Source organism: Eutrigla gurnardus, assembly GCF_963514095.1.
Source record: "Eutrigla gurnardus genome assembly, chromosome: 1".
Classification (NCBI taxonomy): Eukaryota; Metazoa; Chordata; class Actinopteri; order Perciformes; family Triglidae; genus Eutrigla; species Eutrigla gurnardus.
In genome coordinates, this window is record NC_139915.1 from 33,741,141 (window position 1) to 33,758,888 (window position 17,748).

General features: G+C 45.4%; 1 protein-coding gene across 6 annotated transcripts in view; it reads right to left on the reverse strand.

The window, feature by feature from the left end:
- Positions 1-1,306: 1,306 nt before the first annotated feature.
- Positions 1,307-17,748, reverse strand: part of samd4a (sterile alpha motif domain containing 4A) — a 49,233-nt gene continuing 32,791 nt past the window's right edge. For all 6 annotated transcript variants that reach the window (XM_084009384.1, XM_084009383.1, XM_084009382.1 and 3 more), the window contains 7 exons: positions 17,126-17,372; positions 16,955-17,040; positions 16,183-16,301; positions 15,218-15,419; positions 12,195-12,321; positions 9,496-9,579; positions 1,307-7,147 (listed from right to left, as the gene is read on the reverse strand). In XM_084009384.1, the coding sequence (XP_083865510.1) occupies positions 7,119-7,147; positions 9,496-9,579; positions 12,195-12,321; positions 15,218-15,419; positions 16,183-16,301; positions 16,955-17,040; positions 17,126-17,372 (894 nt within the window). In that variant the 3' untranslated portion in view covers positions 1,307-7,118. The remainder of the gene's footprint in view (positions 7,148-9,495; positions 9,580-12,194; positions 12,322-15,217; positions 15,420-16,182; positions 16,302-16,954; positions 17,041-17,125; positions 17,373-17,748) is intronic.

A 17,748-nucleotide genomic window follows, 5' to 3' on the forward strand; every position in this document is an offset into this window, starting at 1 on the left:
ATATTTAAATGTTTTTTTATGCGAGTCGTCTGTGATGTGATACCACGCGTTCGCCACAAGGTGGAGCTGCGAGACCATCAATACATTCGCTTTACATTAAAATGGTTACGTTCAGCTCCAAGGCGGTTACAGCGGATTTATGTAAGAAGAGGACGTCCTCATGGTGACGTCATCCGTCGTTTCTGGACTACAGTTTTGAAGCCTTGAGTTCGATATTTTGGACGTTGCCATCATGGATTTTTTTTTGGCAACCAGTGAAGGAAGTGACCATATTTGGTCTGTGGAGGAGTGACGGGAGGATCTCATGAAAACTACAATGGTAACCTTACTGGATCTGGATCCATGTGGATTCTGGTGTGAAGCTGCTAACAAAGTTAGGTAAAGTTCAAGGTAAAGTATTAAAGTCATCTTAGTAGCTAACTAGCATTGGTAGCATAGTAGCGACCTGTCAATCAGCAGGTTAGCCCCGCCCCCTAAAGCATCCCCTGCTTTCTGGTCTGGTGGACTCTAAATGGACCATAATGTACTAAATGAACATCATGCTGGATTGAAGAAGACTTGAAACTAGAGATTGAGACCATAAACTCATGTTTACAATGTTTACTGAGATAATACATCAAGAGAGAAGTAGGACCATTTTCTCATAGACTTCTATACAACCAGAGAGGAGTCGCCCCCTGGTGGCCAGCAGAGAGAAGTAGGACCATTTTCTCATAGACTTCTATACAACCAGAGAGGAGTCGCCCCCTGGTGGCCAGCAGAGAGAAGTAGGACCATTTTCTCATAGACTTCTATACAACCAGAGAGGAGTCGCCCCATGGTGGCCAGCAGAGAGAAGTAGGACCATTTTCTCATAGACTTCTATACAACCAGAGAGGAGTCGCCCCCTGGTGGCCAGCAGAGAGAAGTAGGACCATTTTCTCATAGACTTCTATACAACCAGAGAGGAGTCGCCCCCTGGTGGCCAGCAGAGAGAAGTAGGACCATTTTCTCATAGACTTCTATACAACCAGAGAGGAGTCGCCCCCTGGTGGCCAGCAGAGAGAAGTAGGACCATTTTCTGATAGACTTCTATACAACCAGAGAGGAGTCGCCCCCTGGTGGCCAGCAGAGAGAAGTAGGACCATTTTCTCATAGACTTCTATACAACCAGAGAGGAGTCGCCCCCTGGTGGCCAGCAGAGAGAAGTAGGACCATTTTCTCATAGACTTCTATACAACCAGAGAGGAGTCGCCCCCTGGTGGCCAGCAGAGAGAAGTAGGACCATTTTCTCATAGACTTCTATACAACCAGAGGAGTCTTAACCTGTTTTTTGTATGTATTTATTTGTTTTTATCCTATTTCAACCCGTGGTTCCGTGTAAATGGTGTAATCTGAACATCATCGTTTCATGTTTTCTCTCTGAATCACAGACGACACGCTGGAGGAGTTACAACCTTTCTTTATGGAGAGCGGGGGGGCATGCCAAGTCACAGCATTCTGGTACGACGCCACGACATCACTAGCAAGACATGTTAAACACACACACACAGACACAGACACAGACACACACACACACACACACGCTCAGTCACACTTTGTTGTTGTTGTACAGTCCAGAATAATTCATAACTTCATATCAGCTTTAAGAAGTACCTATGGATTACAGAAACACCGGACCGAGTTCACACTGCAGCGCCTCCACGTTGAAATACTTTGTTATTGTACTTGAATGTTCGGGTATCTTGTACTTCACTTGGATATTTATTTTTCTGGCTTGTTACTTTGGTTTCTATGTATTTGAGGGGATTTTTGTTTTTCCTATTAATATGAGGTGAGATTCAGTTAGCAAGTACAAATGTCCTTCATAGGGATACTTTATACTTTGAGTACATTTCAGGGTACTTTTACACTCGTACTTGAGTTAAGAAGTAGAATCAGTACTTCTATTTGAATACAGGAATGTGTACTTCTACTTGAGTCCAGAGCGTCTCTACTTGTAACTGAAAAGTCAAATGTTTCCTCTGTGTCTTAAAAAAAACCCAATAAGTTTAATTATATTTGAGGGAAAACACTAAAATATAGTAAAAAATAGAAGAAACTACAACGAGCACAATCAGGTAGTGTTGAGTTAAATATCAAAGATGCAGCGTAAAGAAAAAAAATGAATCAGATGGAGGATTTTTAATCCTCATCTCCCTAAACTTTGATTGATAAAAGTCCAGAATATTTCCAGATTTCACCACTTTGGACGAATCAGAACAAAAGGTTGATTTTCCTCATCGTACTTAATAAAGTTTATATTTGGATTTATTGAGATTATAGAGCAAATAATCTGACTGCAATTACATCTCAACTCTTAAGTTAAAAAGACAGACAACGATATCAATAAATGACTTATCGATCATCCCCAGTGTGACTGAATGAAGTGAGTATTGATCGGTTCACTGATCATCCCAGACTTTTTCTTATATTCTTGCAAACTGAATATCTTTTCTGACCTTCAATAGGATTCATGACGGTTAATAATCAGCATGTTATTATATTCTGATTATTAGTTGCAGCGTTTGTTAAGATGAACTGAATCATCGGCGTGTCGGGAGTCAAATAAATCAACGCCCACGTGTGGATCAGATTTAGGCTTTTAAAGTGAAGAAAATGTTTTTTATTCATGCATGAATCGCTGCAGTGTGAAGGCGAGCCGACGGCCGTTTCATCTGGAACGTTCCACTTTTTAAAGTCTAGAAAACCATTTACATTTGGGGTGAATGTCTCGAGTACAAAAAAAAGGCACTGCCATTTGTTATTCTAAATATGACTTTCCCAGCCTCGTGCATGCAGTTTTTAAAATATAAATTACACTTTTTTTCTCCTCAATTTCCTCCTTTGCTTTTTTCTCTGCATTTTCTTCAAATTTTTTGTCTTTTTTGTGTTTTTTTATTATTAAACATACAATATTCTTTTGTCAAATATATACGTAAGCCTGCAGTCAATACAGGACATCGGCTCTTTGATAAAATAAAACTAAATGAAATAAAAAGGAGCACAGTCAAGCGGCAACACTTTGTTACAGAATGGATGCTGCTGAATTTACAAAAAAAAAGTCTTGGCATCCCACATCGACATGAACCGACTAAACTGCAGAATCTATGACAAAAAAATCAACGTAAAAGATACAAAACAGCATATATGTCTCCAACTTAAAGTACATTACATGTTTTTTGGAATATCGAGGCGATGTCTGACTGAACACTGCGGCGTTAGAAGCGCTCCTGGACTCCCACACGGCTGATCTGCACGTAGAAAGTAAAATAAAGCATTTGGTTTTGAAGAGACGGGGAGGCGATCCGGACCTCGGAGCCGGTCTCTCCGGAACCGGAGGCCTCCAAACCACCAAAGTAAATAAAAAATACTGCAAAAGTATGAGTTTCAGTAATCCCTTTGATTACATGAACGACTGCAGGTTTGATTATTTGTTCCTTAATGTCAACAAATCACACGAAAAGACCAAAACACTGAAGTATCTACTAACAAGTATATATATATATATATATATATATATATCTTATCAGCTTCATCACATCGATGATGCCGTCCTGCTGCCACTTACACTCACTAGAGCACCAAATGTGGATTAATCCGCTGCTGAAAAGAGTCCCCAACAAATGCCCCTCTTCCTCCCGTTGGTTGGATTAGAACTACAGTGACCAGCTGTTTTAGGAAATTACTAAGACTTTTTTTTTTTTTTAAATATGCATATTTTTTGACCCGTTATTTATTTATTTTTTATATTTACATGTTGAGTAGGAACCGGTGGTCTCACACAGGACAGACCGGCTCGGTCTTTTCGTGGGATTTGTTGCCGTAAACCTTTTAAACCTAGTATTCGTCCCCCGCTCAGACCCATCCGAGGTCAGACTGCGAGGTCAGAGTCTGGATCAGAGCCGACCCGCCCGACTCCCCGACCTGTCCGACTCCACGACTCCTGTTTGCCGTCAACTCGACCGACGCGAATCTAGCAAACGAACACGGATCGACGCGTCTGCGACATCGGAGCTTCACATGAAAACAACAAAAAAACCTCAACACGACACTGATGGATACAAACAAGGTTATAGTTCAACAACAGCAACAATAAGAGAAAAAGAAAAAATCCATCAAAGTCAACAATACCTATGTTAATATTTGAGATGTACGTATGGTCACCAGCCATAACATGTTAATACATACGGTACTTTAAATAATAATACACCTAAATGAGTAAAAGTATCACCTCTGCAATGAAAAAAGAAGAATAAATAATTGTGTCTACTTTGAAGTACTGATTCATGTGGCAGCGCCGCTGAGACGCTTGACGACGCGAGGCTGCGTCAGAAAAACAAAAAAACAACGATGCTAACGCTCGTCACATTCGCGCTTTGGTGGAATCTTCATCTTCCCTCACGAAAAATGACGTTAACGCCATTCGGGCCAATCACGACGGCCCGTTTGGCCTCCAGACGACACGATAGAGCGCAACGCGTCATACTCTGAAAACCACGCCCACTAGCGGGGAAAACAATCGGCGCCGCGATATTCGACCGAAGGCCGAACGCTAACGAAAACGCCCGTAGCTAAAAAAATTCCAGCACGTCAGAGGGTTACTTTAACGTTTTATTTGAGCTCCCTTTGTCTCCCAGGGGTGCAGCACGAGAAGCTAACACGATGACGGGTTAGCATGTTAGCGAGCTAAAGTTAGCTAATGGTTAGCAGGTCACCGTAGTTAGCTAAGGCACTTTTTAAAACGTTAATACTGCATAGCTTCCCCGACTGTAACACAAGCTGCATTCGGTTACAGGAATATACTTTTTAATAAAAACTGACATCCGGACAAAAATGCTCGTCACGCTCTCCCGTCGTTTTGTCCTCAGTTTGTCGGTTATAAAAAAAACAACAACGTAGTTCCGGTTCTTTATCCCACCACACATCGGCGTTTAGCGATTTATCTGTGAGAAGGCGACATGATGTTGTCGTGGGCGGGGCTTACTCGCGTCTCCGTCAACAGGAAGTCTGCATGTTTTAGTCCCTTTTAAAATGGAGCAGTGAGTAAAAAGTCAAGTGACATCTAGTGGTGAGGTTGCAGACTGCAGCCAAGGGGTAACCACGGTGACGTCATGAGTGTTTGGGTTTGTCCCTCCTGGGCTTCTGTAGAAACATGGAGGACTAGGAGTAAACCCTACGCACTACTCCTTTAACACTGAATTATCAGCTTTTAAAGGTGTCCTGTAGTGTTTTTAGTACTTTACATGTAGTGGTTTGTTTAGAGAGAGAAACCATAAAAAGATTAAAGTAGTAATGTGGATTTAAAGGGGCTGAAACATGCACGACGCCGGTGTGGTCCTTTAACTGCGTGACGCGAGAACAACGAGCGGCGTCGGCAGCTGATTTATCCGTTTATCATCGTCTCGGCTGCGACTTTCGTCCGTCCGGCGAGACCGAAGCTCTCGTCTCGTCTCAACAAAACCGACGCTTCCCCCTCGAACATTTGGATTTTAGTGTGTCACATTATTATATCAAGTGCAGTATACAAAAGGAAGTCATTATAGAATTGCAACAAACTAATAAAAGAAACTAGACAATAATAATAATAATAATAATAATAATAAGGTCAGGACTCTCACATGCTCGGTTGAAAGCGTTTCCTAACCAGCTTATTTGGATTTAACCTAATCGTATAGAGTCTGAACCCCAGACACAATAAACTGAGGATAAATATTAAGACACAGAATAAACCATGAGATCCAGAACAAAACAAAAAAGTAAGCCACGTTACTCGCAGCACAAACTCATCTGTGTGTCCGCCATGAGCGCATTTGGCCAGCAGGTGGAGCTAAGCACTCACGAGACAACCTCTGGGAAACGACCCTTCATGGATTGACAAGTGTGAGATTTCTCCAACGTTGCTGAACCAAACAAACCACCGTCCCCGTTTCTGTCTTGAAGACCTGAACCCAGACCTGAACCCAGACCTGGACAACAGACGGATCCCACTGACGATATTGATCTCCCGTTAAAAAAACAACAAAAAAACATTTCCCGACGTTCCTACGAAGGCTCTGAAGTTCAAAAGAGTTCATACAGTACATGCTGTGGATCTGTAACGGACCGGTGCCAAACTCACGTCCTCCTACACTCACATGATCAGACATGACATCATCATCCTCCTCCGTCCCCTCGGCCAATCAAAGGTCCCGCCTCTGATGTCGCTCTCCTTTTAAAACATCCGCTTCCCTTTCCAGCTTCACCTCAGCTTCCAGTCTCTCTTCTGCTACTTCCTGTGTCTTTTCTCCACTTCCTCCTCTCACCACTCGTCACACATCTGCTCTACCTCCTCCTCCTCCTCCTCCTCCTGCTCCTCCTCCTCTTCTAAAATAAAGAATAAGCACGTTGGTTGTAAACTAGCGTGATGGCTACTCGTGGGACATAAAGCTGGTGGACAGCCGAGGCTTTACAGAATATAACACAATTCATACCTGAAAATTCATACATGTTTCTGTACCCTTTGAAAGTAGCATCATTATGTAAACAATAAATACAATACAAATACATGTTTGTTTGTTTGCCGCCCAGTGCTGGGCCTTTCTCCGAGCTCTAGGAGCATCCTCGCCGGACGCTCAGTCCTCACTGGGAACCTCCTCCTGGCTCGTCGTGGGGGTCTGAGGTACTGCTATGGGGGTTAAAGGTCGCCGTGCAGGGGGGGTCGGAGAGGGGAAAGGGCCTCAGTGTCACTGGGCCCTGATCTACAGGCCAGCGTCTCCCTTCTGCTGCCGGACTACAGTCCTGCTTCTGGCCTCCCAGTGAGGAGGGGGGGTGTCCAGGCCGAGGCCAAAGCCTCTCTCTCCTCACCCAGGTGCATGCTGGGGGAGCAGGAAGTAGGGTTTTTTTTGTCCGATGGACGGCGCCAGTGTGATAGCTTGCGTTGGCCGTGTCTCAGGTTTCTTGGCTCCGCCCCGATCCGTTGGTTGAGCTCTGCCATCGGCTGCAGGGACGGGGATGGGGGTGGGGGGGGACGGGAGGGCCGGCGGCCTCCAGGTGACTTATGGTGAGAGAGCCTCGTGAACCCTGGTCGCTGTCCTGCCGCTCTCACTCAGGTCCTCGCTTCATATCGTCGACGTGCGGTCAGCGCCGTCTGCAGAGAGAAGAGACGCCGTTAGTGCTCGACGCCATCAGCGTCCTCAGAACAAGTCGGCAAACTGAAAGACACCCAGAGGACTAGATGGTAGGGTTGCACGGTATACCGGTACTAATTTGGTACCGGGGTACTGAGGCATTTAAAACGGTACTATATTGCATTTGGACGGGACCGGTACTTGCAGCGCCGCCGGCAGCGCCCGCAACAGCGCGGCGAACTCGCCACGTGACGTCACCGCGTTGTAACTACAGCTGAGAGGACGAGGAGCAAGCTGCAGCTTTGTAAGATTTTCTATTAAAATAAAGTCAGTAATGACATTTTTTGCATTCTCTTTTTATTTGAAAAAGTATCGAAAAGTACCGAAACACATGTTGGTACCGTGACAACACTACTAGATGGTAGACCACATGAGTCCAGAGACCAGACCAGACTATGTGGAGAACCAGAGACTGTCTGTGGTCCCCCAGAGGTCTAGATAGTAGCCCACATGAGTCCAGAGACCAGACCAGACTATGTGGAGAACCAGAGACTCAGACAGTCGTCTGTGGTCCCCCAGAGGTCTAGATAGTAGACCACATTAGTCCAGAGACCAGACCATGTGGAGGAACCAGAGACTGTCTGTGGTCCAAACAACAAGGTCTCTGCTGTATTTATGTCTAGATGACCTTATTTGGAGTGTTGATGGAGCAGCTACAATGTTAGCGTAGCCTAGCACCATCAACCAGACTCCATTCAGAAAACCAGCGTTTTAACAGTAGTTATCTTGTGGTCTTGCAGACAGACCTAACAAAGCATGACTCAGCACTTTTTACTGATCCCATCATGATGGAGTTATTTCAGCATCCTTTTCATCTGGTTATTGATATTAAATCACAGATCAATACTTGATTCTGGTTCCTCTGGGTCCTGCTAGATCCAGTGAATCCAGTGATGTCATGAACTCAGACAGGACGGCGTTTGGTTTCCTGGTGTACAAACAATAGTGGAGATTTCAGCTGTGATGAGGAGCCCTGGTTGGGGTCTGCGTGTATTAGAATTCATTCTCATATCTAGCTGGTCGTCGTGTTCCTGGCTTTCCTGTACAGTAACTCTGTGGACTACATCGTCATGATTATAAGCTCCGTATGAAGAAGGTGTTTTGTGACTCGGTGAGCAGTGAGGGGCCGGAGCACCACACTGTCATGGTGAGAGAACAACACATCTGTTCAAATACTGATAGAGCCTTTCAGAGGAAAACAACAGTCTGACAGCTGTTGCCTCTGGTGTGGCCGGAGAGGAAAATGTTATCGAGCTCGGCGCCGGTAGGCTGTTTCATTCCACCGCGATACCGAAAGGGCACGTTAATGTCACGGTGAGCTGTTGTTGGGCAGCCTGGCAACAGAATACCGACGAAAACACCAGCAACTTCCTTTTTCCTGAAACCCACGAAACACCGCGGTGTCATTTCCTGGATCTGGTTGGGATTCAGTTACTGAGCTCTGCTTCTGGAGCTGCATGTTTGGGGTCTAGAGAGTAGAAAACCGTGATGAAGAAGGAGTTTCTTCAGTTAAATGCCCTCACACACACACAAAGCAGCACTTGTCCAGCGTGGAGCACTGAGGCCTACTGTCTTCCCCTCGGTGGAGCTCTGAGACGGGGGGAGTTGGCACCGGCGTTCACCCAGACTGAAGCTCACTGTACATGGGAATATTGTGCACCCGCCGGGTCACCCGCCGGCTGACTGGTCCACTGTGTCTACGTCATTTCCCCCGAAGCTAATCCACACTAAACGTGAGGCCGGGGTTGGGACCGTACAGGATGTTAACCTGGATAATCGTGAATATGACTTAAAAAAGGCTTTTTTTTATAAATACATCATAAAACAATACATGTATTTATGCAGGGCCACTTTGTGATTTATGATCCCATTATTTAAAAAATATTTATCTAATATAATAATAATTTTGATGATCTGGATAAATGAATCACAAATATGTATGATCATCTAAAGTTCAAACAGCCTTCAAGCCTCCAGATTTGAGTGGTTAAATTTGTTGGCTTTTGAGCTGAAACATTTTTGGACCCGCTGGACCAAGAACTATAACTCATGTGAAAACCCCGTAGATGTAAGAAAACCAGTGAACTAATAACGTAGGAACCACTAATCTACGTTGACGGTGGTAAAATGTGGGGATACACTTTTTAAAACCAAACGGAGACGAACCAAAGTGGATTCCCTCTCAACAGCTGAGACGATTCTGAGCTCACAGTAACCGCATTACTCCGTGATCCACTTAGTCACATCCCACATCACCGCATCGGCAGTGTGGTTCAACAATTAGGATCAATTACAAAGCGTGCGTTACCTCCCAAGGCGTGCTCCGTCATACTCAGACACAGAGACTCAAGGCGGTTGTTGATGTCTGGCTCCGTCACCGGTAACTGCAGATCTGCACCGTCACAAAGGGAAGAAGTGGAGCAGCATCAGCACCAGTGATTGAACCACATTAAAACAGATGATGTGAACAAAACGGCCCGATGACGACGACGGTCACAACAGCAAGTTAACGAGGAAACAAATCATGTTACAAAACATATTTTATTGAGTTTCTTTTCAGTGAAACGATCATACAGTGTATGAGGCTTTTATTGTGAAAGGTTAGAATAGAAGGAGTGGATCTGGTCTGTGCTGGAGGGACACGTACATATAAGTCACATTGTGGGAAATTGTCTTCCTTTTGGGGACATATTATACAATATATTAGTGTAGGAGTAGGGCACTAGGACCCAGGAGATTCTAGTGGGACCCTTGGCGGCCTAAACTAGTGATGCAAATTCATTAGCTAACGTTTAGCCATCCTTTAAAGCCAGCCGACCATAAACTTTCACTGCTTCACTCAAAGATATAACTGATATATTAATATTCCAAGACATTTAAACACAAACGATTAAACTGCATGGATGTTGCGAAGTTTACTGAGTCAGTGCCTCTGTTATGTCCCTACTATAAACTATCAGCTTTTTAAGGCAACACTGAGTCTCCATCTTTCTGAGCTCAGCTTCCTGTTTACACGATAGAGACGCCCTCTGATGGTGCCTGCTGGTCACTACAACACATGGCATCATAGAAAGAGCAGCGTCTGCATTCATGGATTCAGGATTTCTGGTAACCCGTAATCCCGACATCCCTAATCTCCAACACTCACACCAGAACAATCTGGGCTCAGATATAGCAGTGCAGGTGAAATGTCCCTTTAAAAGCCCCCACTAGCTGCTGCTGGCTGACTGTAGAGGGTTGGGTTGAGGTTTGGGGGGTGCGGGGGTTGTATTTGGGCCACAGTACAGCCTAGCAACCCCTTCCAGCCATTTAGTTCTGCGCTGAGTCTTCAACACAGGCCGGGCAGTGAAAATCCCTTATGGCCAGAGAGAAAAGCTGAGTTAGGCCCAGCAGTCCACACTGGACTATTTATAGGATCCAAATCCCTCCGACCCCCCACCCCCCTTGTACACACAGACTTGCAGTGACACAAACACACTGAAGTAAACTGGACACACACTTGTTCCTTCAGCCCCTCATTTTCAGCGCTGTGTCTCCCTGGATAAGTCTCTTTACCCACACACACACACACACACACACACACACACACACACACACACACACACACACACACACACACACACACACACACACACACACACACACACACACACACACACACACACACACACACACACACACACACTCTCAGAGTCGGGGAGCGTCGTTACTCTGGCCGAGACCCAGCTATAGACGCCATTGAGGGGGTGGGGGGGGGCTGCTGTGACTGCATGACTCTGCAGAGTTGTCCAAGACGGAGGAGAGAGGAAGAGGGAGGGGAAGTAAAGAAAGAGTGAGTCAAGGAGAGGAGGAAGGGAAGGAGTGAAGGAGTGGGCCTGTGTCCTCGCTGCACAAAGAGCCTCATTGTGGGACTCCTCGGACTCGTTCCTCCCTCCCTGCCTGCCTCTATCTCCTCCTCTCACATACACTCTCCCTCCAACTGCCCTCCTTCTCTTCTACAGTCTGTTTTTACTCTTTAGTCTAAAAAGAGGACATTTCTGCCGTGTGTGTGTGTGTGTGTGTGTGTGTGTGTGTGTGTGAGGAAGTCCTGGCTTGTCCTATTACGGTCCATTGTTCCTGTGGGACAAAGTCCAGTCAGCAGAGGCTACTAAAGGTCACTCTGGCTGTAGCCGACGGTTACCATGACCTGAGCCTGTGTGGACACTGTGAGTGGACCAGACCGGGGTGTGTGTGTGTGTGTGTGTGTGTGTGTGTGTGTGTGTGGGCAGGCCTGTGAAATTTAAAATCCTAAGAGGAGGAAGGGAAGGAGTCCTAAAACCTGAAAACGAGTCTTTTAATCTGAAATAACGACGCTCTCGTGGAGTTTGAGCCTTTTACGTTAAAAAGGTGGTTGCTAACAAGCGTCTAAGTGAGACTGCTAAACGCTCTCACACCAACAAGTCAGCCATGTTTTGGTGTATAGCCTCTTCAAAGCTGATCCAAATGTAAAATCCTGTTGCTTTTTGCCGAGGGAACCGGGGGATGCTAATAGACCTAAACTATGTCATCCTTTTTTCCATATTTATTGTGTTATTGTGTCATCTAATCCTGCTTAAAGACCAATATTGTCAATTCATAAGAGCCCATGATTGGCCAATTATCCCCAGTGTGTTGTGATGAAACAGGTTTTTCACCTCGATAACAAGGAGACGATGAAAAGCACTAAAACTCAGTGTTCTCAGCTCCGTGTGGCGCTCGATGTCAAAATAAAACAACCGGAGCAGCGTGGCCTCAGTGCGGCTGGGAGATCAGGACTGTGATGTTTAGCAATAAAAGGTCATACTTTAATGATAAACTTGTAACAGCACCCAGCCTTAACATGCCAGAGGCCTGAGGTCTGGATTTTAGAAAGAAGAGAACATGATGGGGGTCCAACAGCAGGACATTCACGTGGGATACCGTCTCAAAAAGAAGAATAGTGTGTATATATTAGATTTCAGACTCAGGATTAAAGTACTGGTTTCTTACCGGCTTGCTGGAACATGACCATGGTTTGTGGCGTGGTGTGGACCGGCAGGGACCGGGTCCTCTGCACGGAGCTGTGGGTCCGGCTCGGCATGCTGTTGCTTCCTCCGGGGTTGGCGAACCAGAGACCCTGAGGAGAAAATGCACCACGACAACTTTAGAAGTGACACCTCTGTAGGACCGGCAACGTGGACGCAACTCCATAATAATTCAGATGTGTGAGCCGTGGAGGAGCTGCAGCCAATGGGTGGAGGGGAAACCTGGGGGAGGGGCCTGTTAGTCAGCCGAACACTGGAGGAGTTCAGCATCAGCTAAATTTAGAGAACATTATTTTACAAAAGGAAGCAATGTTTTGTTTTATAACTGTATTGAATAATCGTGTTATATCAAATAACATTTCATTAATCTACGACATGATTATACAATATTTCTGATGAGAAAAGGAGCTTGGATCCTAAGACGGATGATTTCTTCAGGCTCTAGGTCAGAGACAGACAGGTGAGATTTACCATTTCTGCTTCTGTCCTCAAATTCAGCACCGAAAGGATGCTTGGATCACATTTGTCAGGATAAACTTCTATTTTTAAGATGTTCACACGATCACACGGCGGTCTGCAGCGTCACAAATATTCCACAACTTTTATAATTATTTCAATGACATTCACACTAATTAAAGCCACTATTCATTTTCTCCAGACGTTCCTTTCCTCGTTGAATGCCGACCACGGCCGGAATATCTCTTACTTCTTCTCAGAGGTGCGTTATGACGCATGAATGAGGTCACAGCTTCATCAACAGGTCTACTGGCGGTCTGAGACCACCACATGAACTCCTCACTGTGACCTGCCCCCTATTATACCCCCTCCAGCACCACATGCCCCGCCCCCTGCCCCCCCCTCGTGGCCCTGCAGTGCCACGGTCCAGAGAAAAACAGGAAATGCCTGTGCACTGTTCTCACTGCCTCTGACTGCCCCTCTCTCTCTCTCTCTCCCCCACACACACACTCATATAAAGTCTCCCTCTCTCGTCCGCCCCTCCTCCTCCAACACACAGCTACCTCTCCCAAACTATGACTCACATATTTCCCTCCCTCTCCACACTAACGTCCCACACAAGAAGGGCCAGCGTGAGGAGGAGGAACTGAGGTATTTCCTCTCATTGTAAGGGATGAGCCAGAGAGAGAGAGAGAGAGAGACAGAGAGAGGTTCCCGATGAACTGGGTCAGCCCAGACCAAAGTGTGCCAGGACGGGCTTTAAAACAGCTCCTCCTGTTTCAGTGTTGGGCACTGACGCATGGCCTCTGGTATGTGGGGTGACCTGCCTACGAGTTCCATCCACCTCACTTCATTCGCCAAACCCCGCCGCCGCCGCCGCTCGCTTCTTTGTCATGGAACAAAAAATACCAAAAGAAAAGTCTATTTGGGGCAGAATACGTGCTGAAGAAGGAATTCTGCTGCCCAGGTTATTGTAAACATCCTGGAATGTATTATTAAGCATTTCAAAATGTTCCTCTGTGCAGTCACGAACGCCGCTGCCCTTCAGCATTCCAGTCGCTACGACCAAACCATCGCTTTACTCTCACTTTTCTCTCTTCTCTGTGACTCTACGACAGGCCTTTTAGGAAGTCATCTCAACTATCCACCTCACTGACACCAGACCAGGAAGGAAAATGTAAACTATGTTAAGCTCAAGTCCAGAAGTGACCCAAACCACACATATTTAAACATCTTCAATCAATTCATTAGTTCACTTGTTAAACACACTTTCTGGTTAAAACACAATAATGTGAAATATAAATTGAATATAACCAACCACCACTATTGATCCATAGCAGGTAAACCGACAGTCTAAACTACTGGAAGGTGTTTTATTGACTTTCCTTTTAGTGAGATTTAGTGAATTTAATCATGTATATGTCAAGGGCTTTTATTGTGAAAGGTAAGGACAGGACGCTCTGCCTCTGTCAAAGGTTGAAAGGAGCAATAAAGTTTGCCGTCTCGGTTCGGACTTTGGAACTTTGTTGTAAATTATGTAGTAATTTAATGTCGGTTTGGCATAATATGATCGATCGATGATTTATTTGTGATCTGATTTTGTTCACGACAAAAACATCAGTTTGAAAAAACATTGATGAACAAAAACAAATTAATTTCAACTCAACTTTTTTTTCTTAAAGGAGTCATCACCTGGAAATCGCAATTTCTCTTGTTAAAACATGCATATCTGTGTTTGACCTCAGTTGAAACTTGCCTGAAAGGCTGGAGTTTGAAAGTGGCGCCGTTTTTTCGCTTCTGCTCTTTTTCCGAACAGGAATAGCACACAAGGGTGTGCATTCCTAAAGCACGAGATTTTGATTCTGCGCCTTCGGTGACGTCACCGTGGAGGCTACTTGCATAAGCCCACCCCTCTTTCACCACCCAACCCCGCCCCGTCCGCTACCTGAAATCGCCGAAGCGCCGCCATTAGAGAACAGCAAGATGTCAAGCAAGCCCCCCCGGCTCTGTCCTTCCTGCGGCGAATCAACGCGCGCCTCATTACATATTATACAATGCACATCCGGACCAGTCAAAACCTCGCGCGTAATCTCGCGTGATAAAATCGCGGTACGAAAAAGGGTCAGAACAAGCTCAATGTTTGATTAAATTTTTTTTTTTTTTTTCTAATAAGTTTTACGAATTGATCCAAAGCGATCCAAGGGGGGCTGGATACGTATAAAACCAGGTGATGACTCCTTTAACCAATTTCTAACTTTTTCTGATCTAAACAATGAATCAAACTTTACTTAAATCGTCACATTCACACACGAACATGACGTTTGACGTCTTCATTTAATCCATTCTGAGCATTTTTAGGAGCAGTGGGCTGCTGGGAAGTTTTGCTCAAGGACACTTTGCCATGCGGATAGTTGGGAATGAAACTGCCAACCTTGTTCTTAACGGTCAACGGAGATTAAATGGATAAAAGATGGATAAAAATATGCTGGGTAAACACCGTGGTGGGGTAAACCTGCTTGCTGGTCCACTCACCTGCCTCCCCTGCTTGGGGCCGGTGGGAGTGCTGCTGGAGCTGCGAGGTGTGGGACCCAGCAGCCCCCCGCTGCCCAGCAGGCCCAGCCTGGCACCCGGCAAGCTCCTGGAGGGCATCTGGAACTGGCGAAGGCTCCTCCTGGCCGACACGCTGCCCCCGACACAGCCAGCCGTGGGGAGGGAGTTGGACTGGCCGAAGCGGCTGCAGCAAAAAACAAAGAAAAGGAGGTGAGACACGGCTGGAAACACGCGTTAACAAAATCACAAAGGTTCACAAATAATGAGACCGACAGAGTCCTCTACACAATCCTCAGTGCAACTGCTGTTATTGATGATAGTGATGGTGATTTTTAGATTCTTTTAAGAAGAACACTCAACAGACCTTTTTGTGGTTGCTTTTCATTTATTTACATCATATTTATATTTACACCTATCTCTTTTCACTACTTATGTACACACACACACACACACACACATAACTGCCTATTCTTTACCTTTCCTTGTCCTTAGCTGTTATTTCTATGTTGCATTATTACTACTATATATGTATTTATTTCTAAGTAAATTGTGGGACATGCATACTTGGCCAATACATCTGATTCTGGATCTGAAACCACCATGCCAATGTGAATATTATCTTAACTCTTAACCACACCTCTGCTAATGAATACAAAGGAAACACTATGTGTCTAAAACATTATGTGTCTAAAACATTCTAACTATTTTCATGAACTGTATAATAATTGTATGCATGTCAACGTAGGAAATAAGAGAAATGAGTGAACGTAATGAAAAGTGTTGCTATATGTAGCGCCGTACCTGTTCCTGTGTGTATTTAAAATAAGGCTTTTAAAGATTCATGAATAGTTCATGAATATTACATCATATTCTGCTCATAAACTTTGAAGATGAAGCGTTTCCATCACGACCACTGGAAGAGAAAGAAAGCCGCGGTGTGCCTTTACCTCCTCTGCGGTCGGTACCCTGCTATGTCGAGGAGGGTTTTCCTTGGAATGGACCGGAACAGCCTCTGGACCTGTTGTTTCCATGACAACAGCCTCTTCTTCTGCGTCTCAGTGAAGGACTGACAGAGAGAGAGAGAGGCGGGGGGGGGGGGGATTTTCAGGTACATTGTGTCTCAACGAATGACCATAAACACTTAAACCTAAATCATGACACGGCATATTTGAGAGCATCCCCCTGTAAACTAGCAGATCTGTTATTAATGGTCACTCAACTCATGACGCTGATGAATTCTCTCAACATTTATGGACGTTTCTGCTGAGATGTTAATAATACCATGGTGCATTAGGGGCATTGTGGGTAAAAAGAATATCCCCCCTTCCCGCGGCTCTCTAATAATTAGCATGAATTGAAATATATATTTGCATATAGCAGTAGTTCACATGCATGTTTATACTTATTTACTGGATGTATTTGGGACAGACCTGATATGTGTTCACCAAATATTATGTGCAGATATTGAGACGCTTTAGTGATTAAATATACTGATAAAATCAGACTAGATGTGTGTGGGGATTATTAATAATTTACAGAATTTGCCCTCAAAGTACTTTATATGTTTCTAATTCATGAAAGTTGAATATATACGATTTGAATGTGAAGAAGTGAATGAAATGAGAAGGTAATGTAGATAAAAGGCTGATAAACGCCCTGTATTGCTGGTTCCTCTACACACGTGTGCTGTATGTGTTTGTACTGCGGAGGCAGCTGTACCTCGTGGATGAGGCACTTGTCGATGAGCTGTAGGTAGGAGCTGATGTTGTCCTCGTCTGACCTCGACACCAGGAGCTGGGTACAAACTGTCGAGGATGGGAAAGACGCCGTTAACACCAAACTAAGTGAAGTGAAGACGATGTCGGCGGAACGCCGCCGCACGCCGCTCACCTTTGCCCATGACACGAGTAAACTGGCCGGGTAGATCTCCTTCGGCGATGACGCTCGCGCCCGACTCCGCCTCCCCTCCGCCGACCCCGGTCAGGTGGGACCCCGGCGCCGCGCTCTTGCCCTCGGTGCTCAGCAGGGGGCGCTGCAGGGAGGCCTCCTCGCCGCCGATGAACGCCTTGATAGGCGTCATGATCATCTGGTGGAGCTCCTGCAGCGGGGCGCGCAGATTGCTGCCTTCCAACACATCCTGGTGGTAAATGTGAGGAGGGAGGAGCCAATGAAGACGGTTACATTTTGACAACTATGCGAGAAACAGATCTGATGTGGCGTTTTAGCATGCTGTGTGTATGTCAACACACGCCATCAGCCTAACTGGATCCACACCAACGCCGCCATGTGATACAGCAAAGAATAAAGTAAAACCAAAAATACATGCATGCGGTTTTCCTGCAGGACTCGTGTCCGTAATCTCAGCCTCCCTCCACACAGCAGCCCTACGTGAGTCTATGTAAACCCAAAATACCAAGCAGCAGGTGTCTTGTTTCGCCAGCCTTACAAATGCAGCGGTAACACATTTTTAAATGAAGCGTTGGTGAAAAGGTTAAGCCTGAATTTAGCTGGCC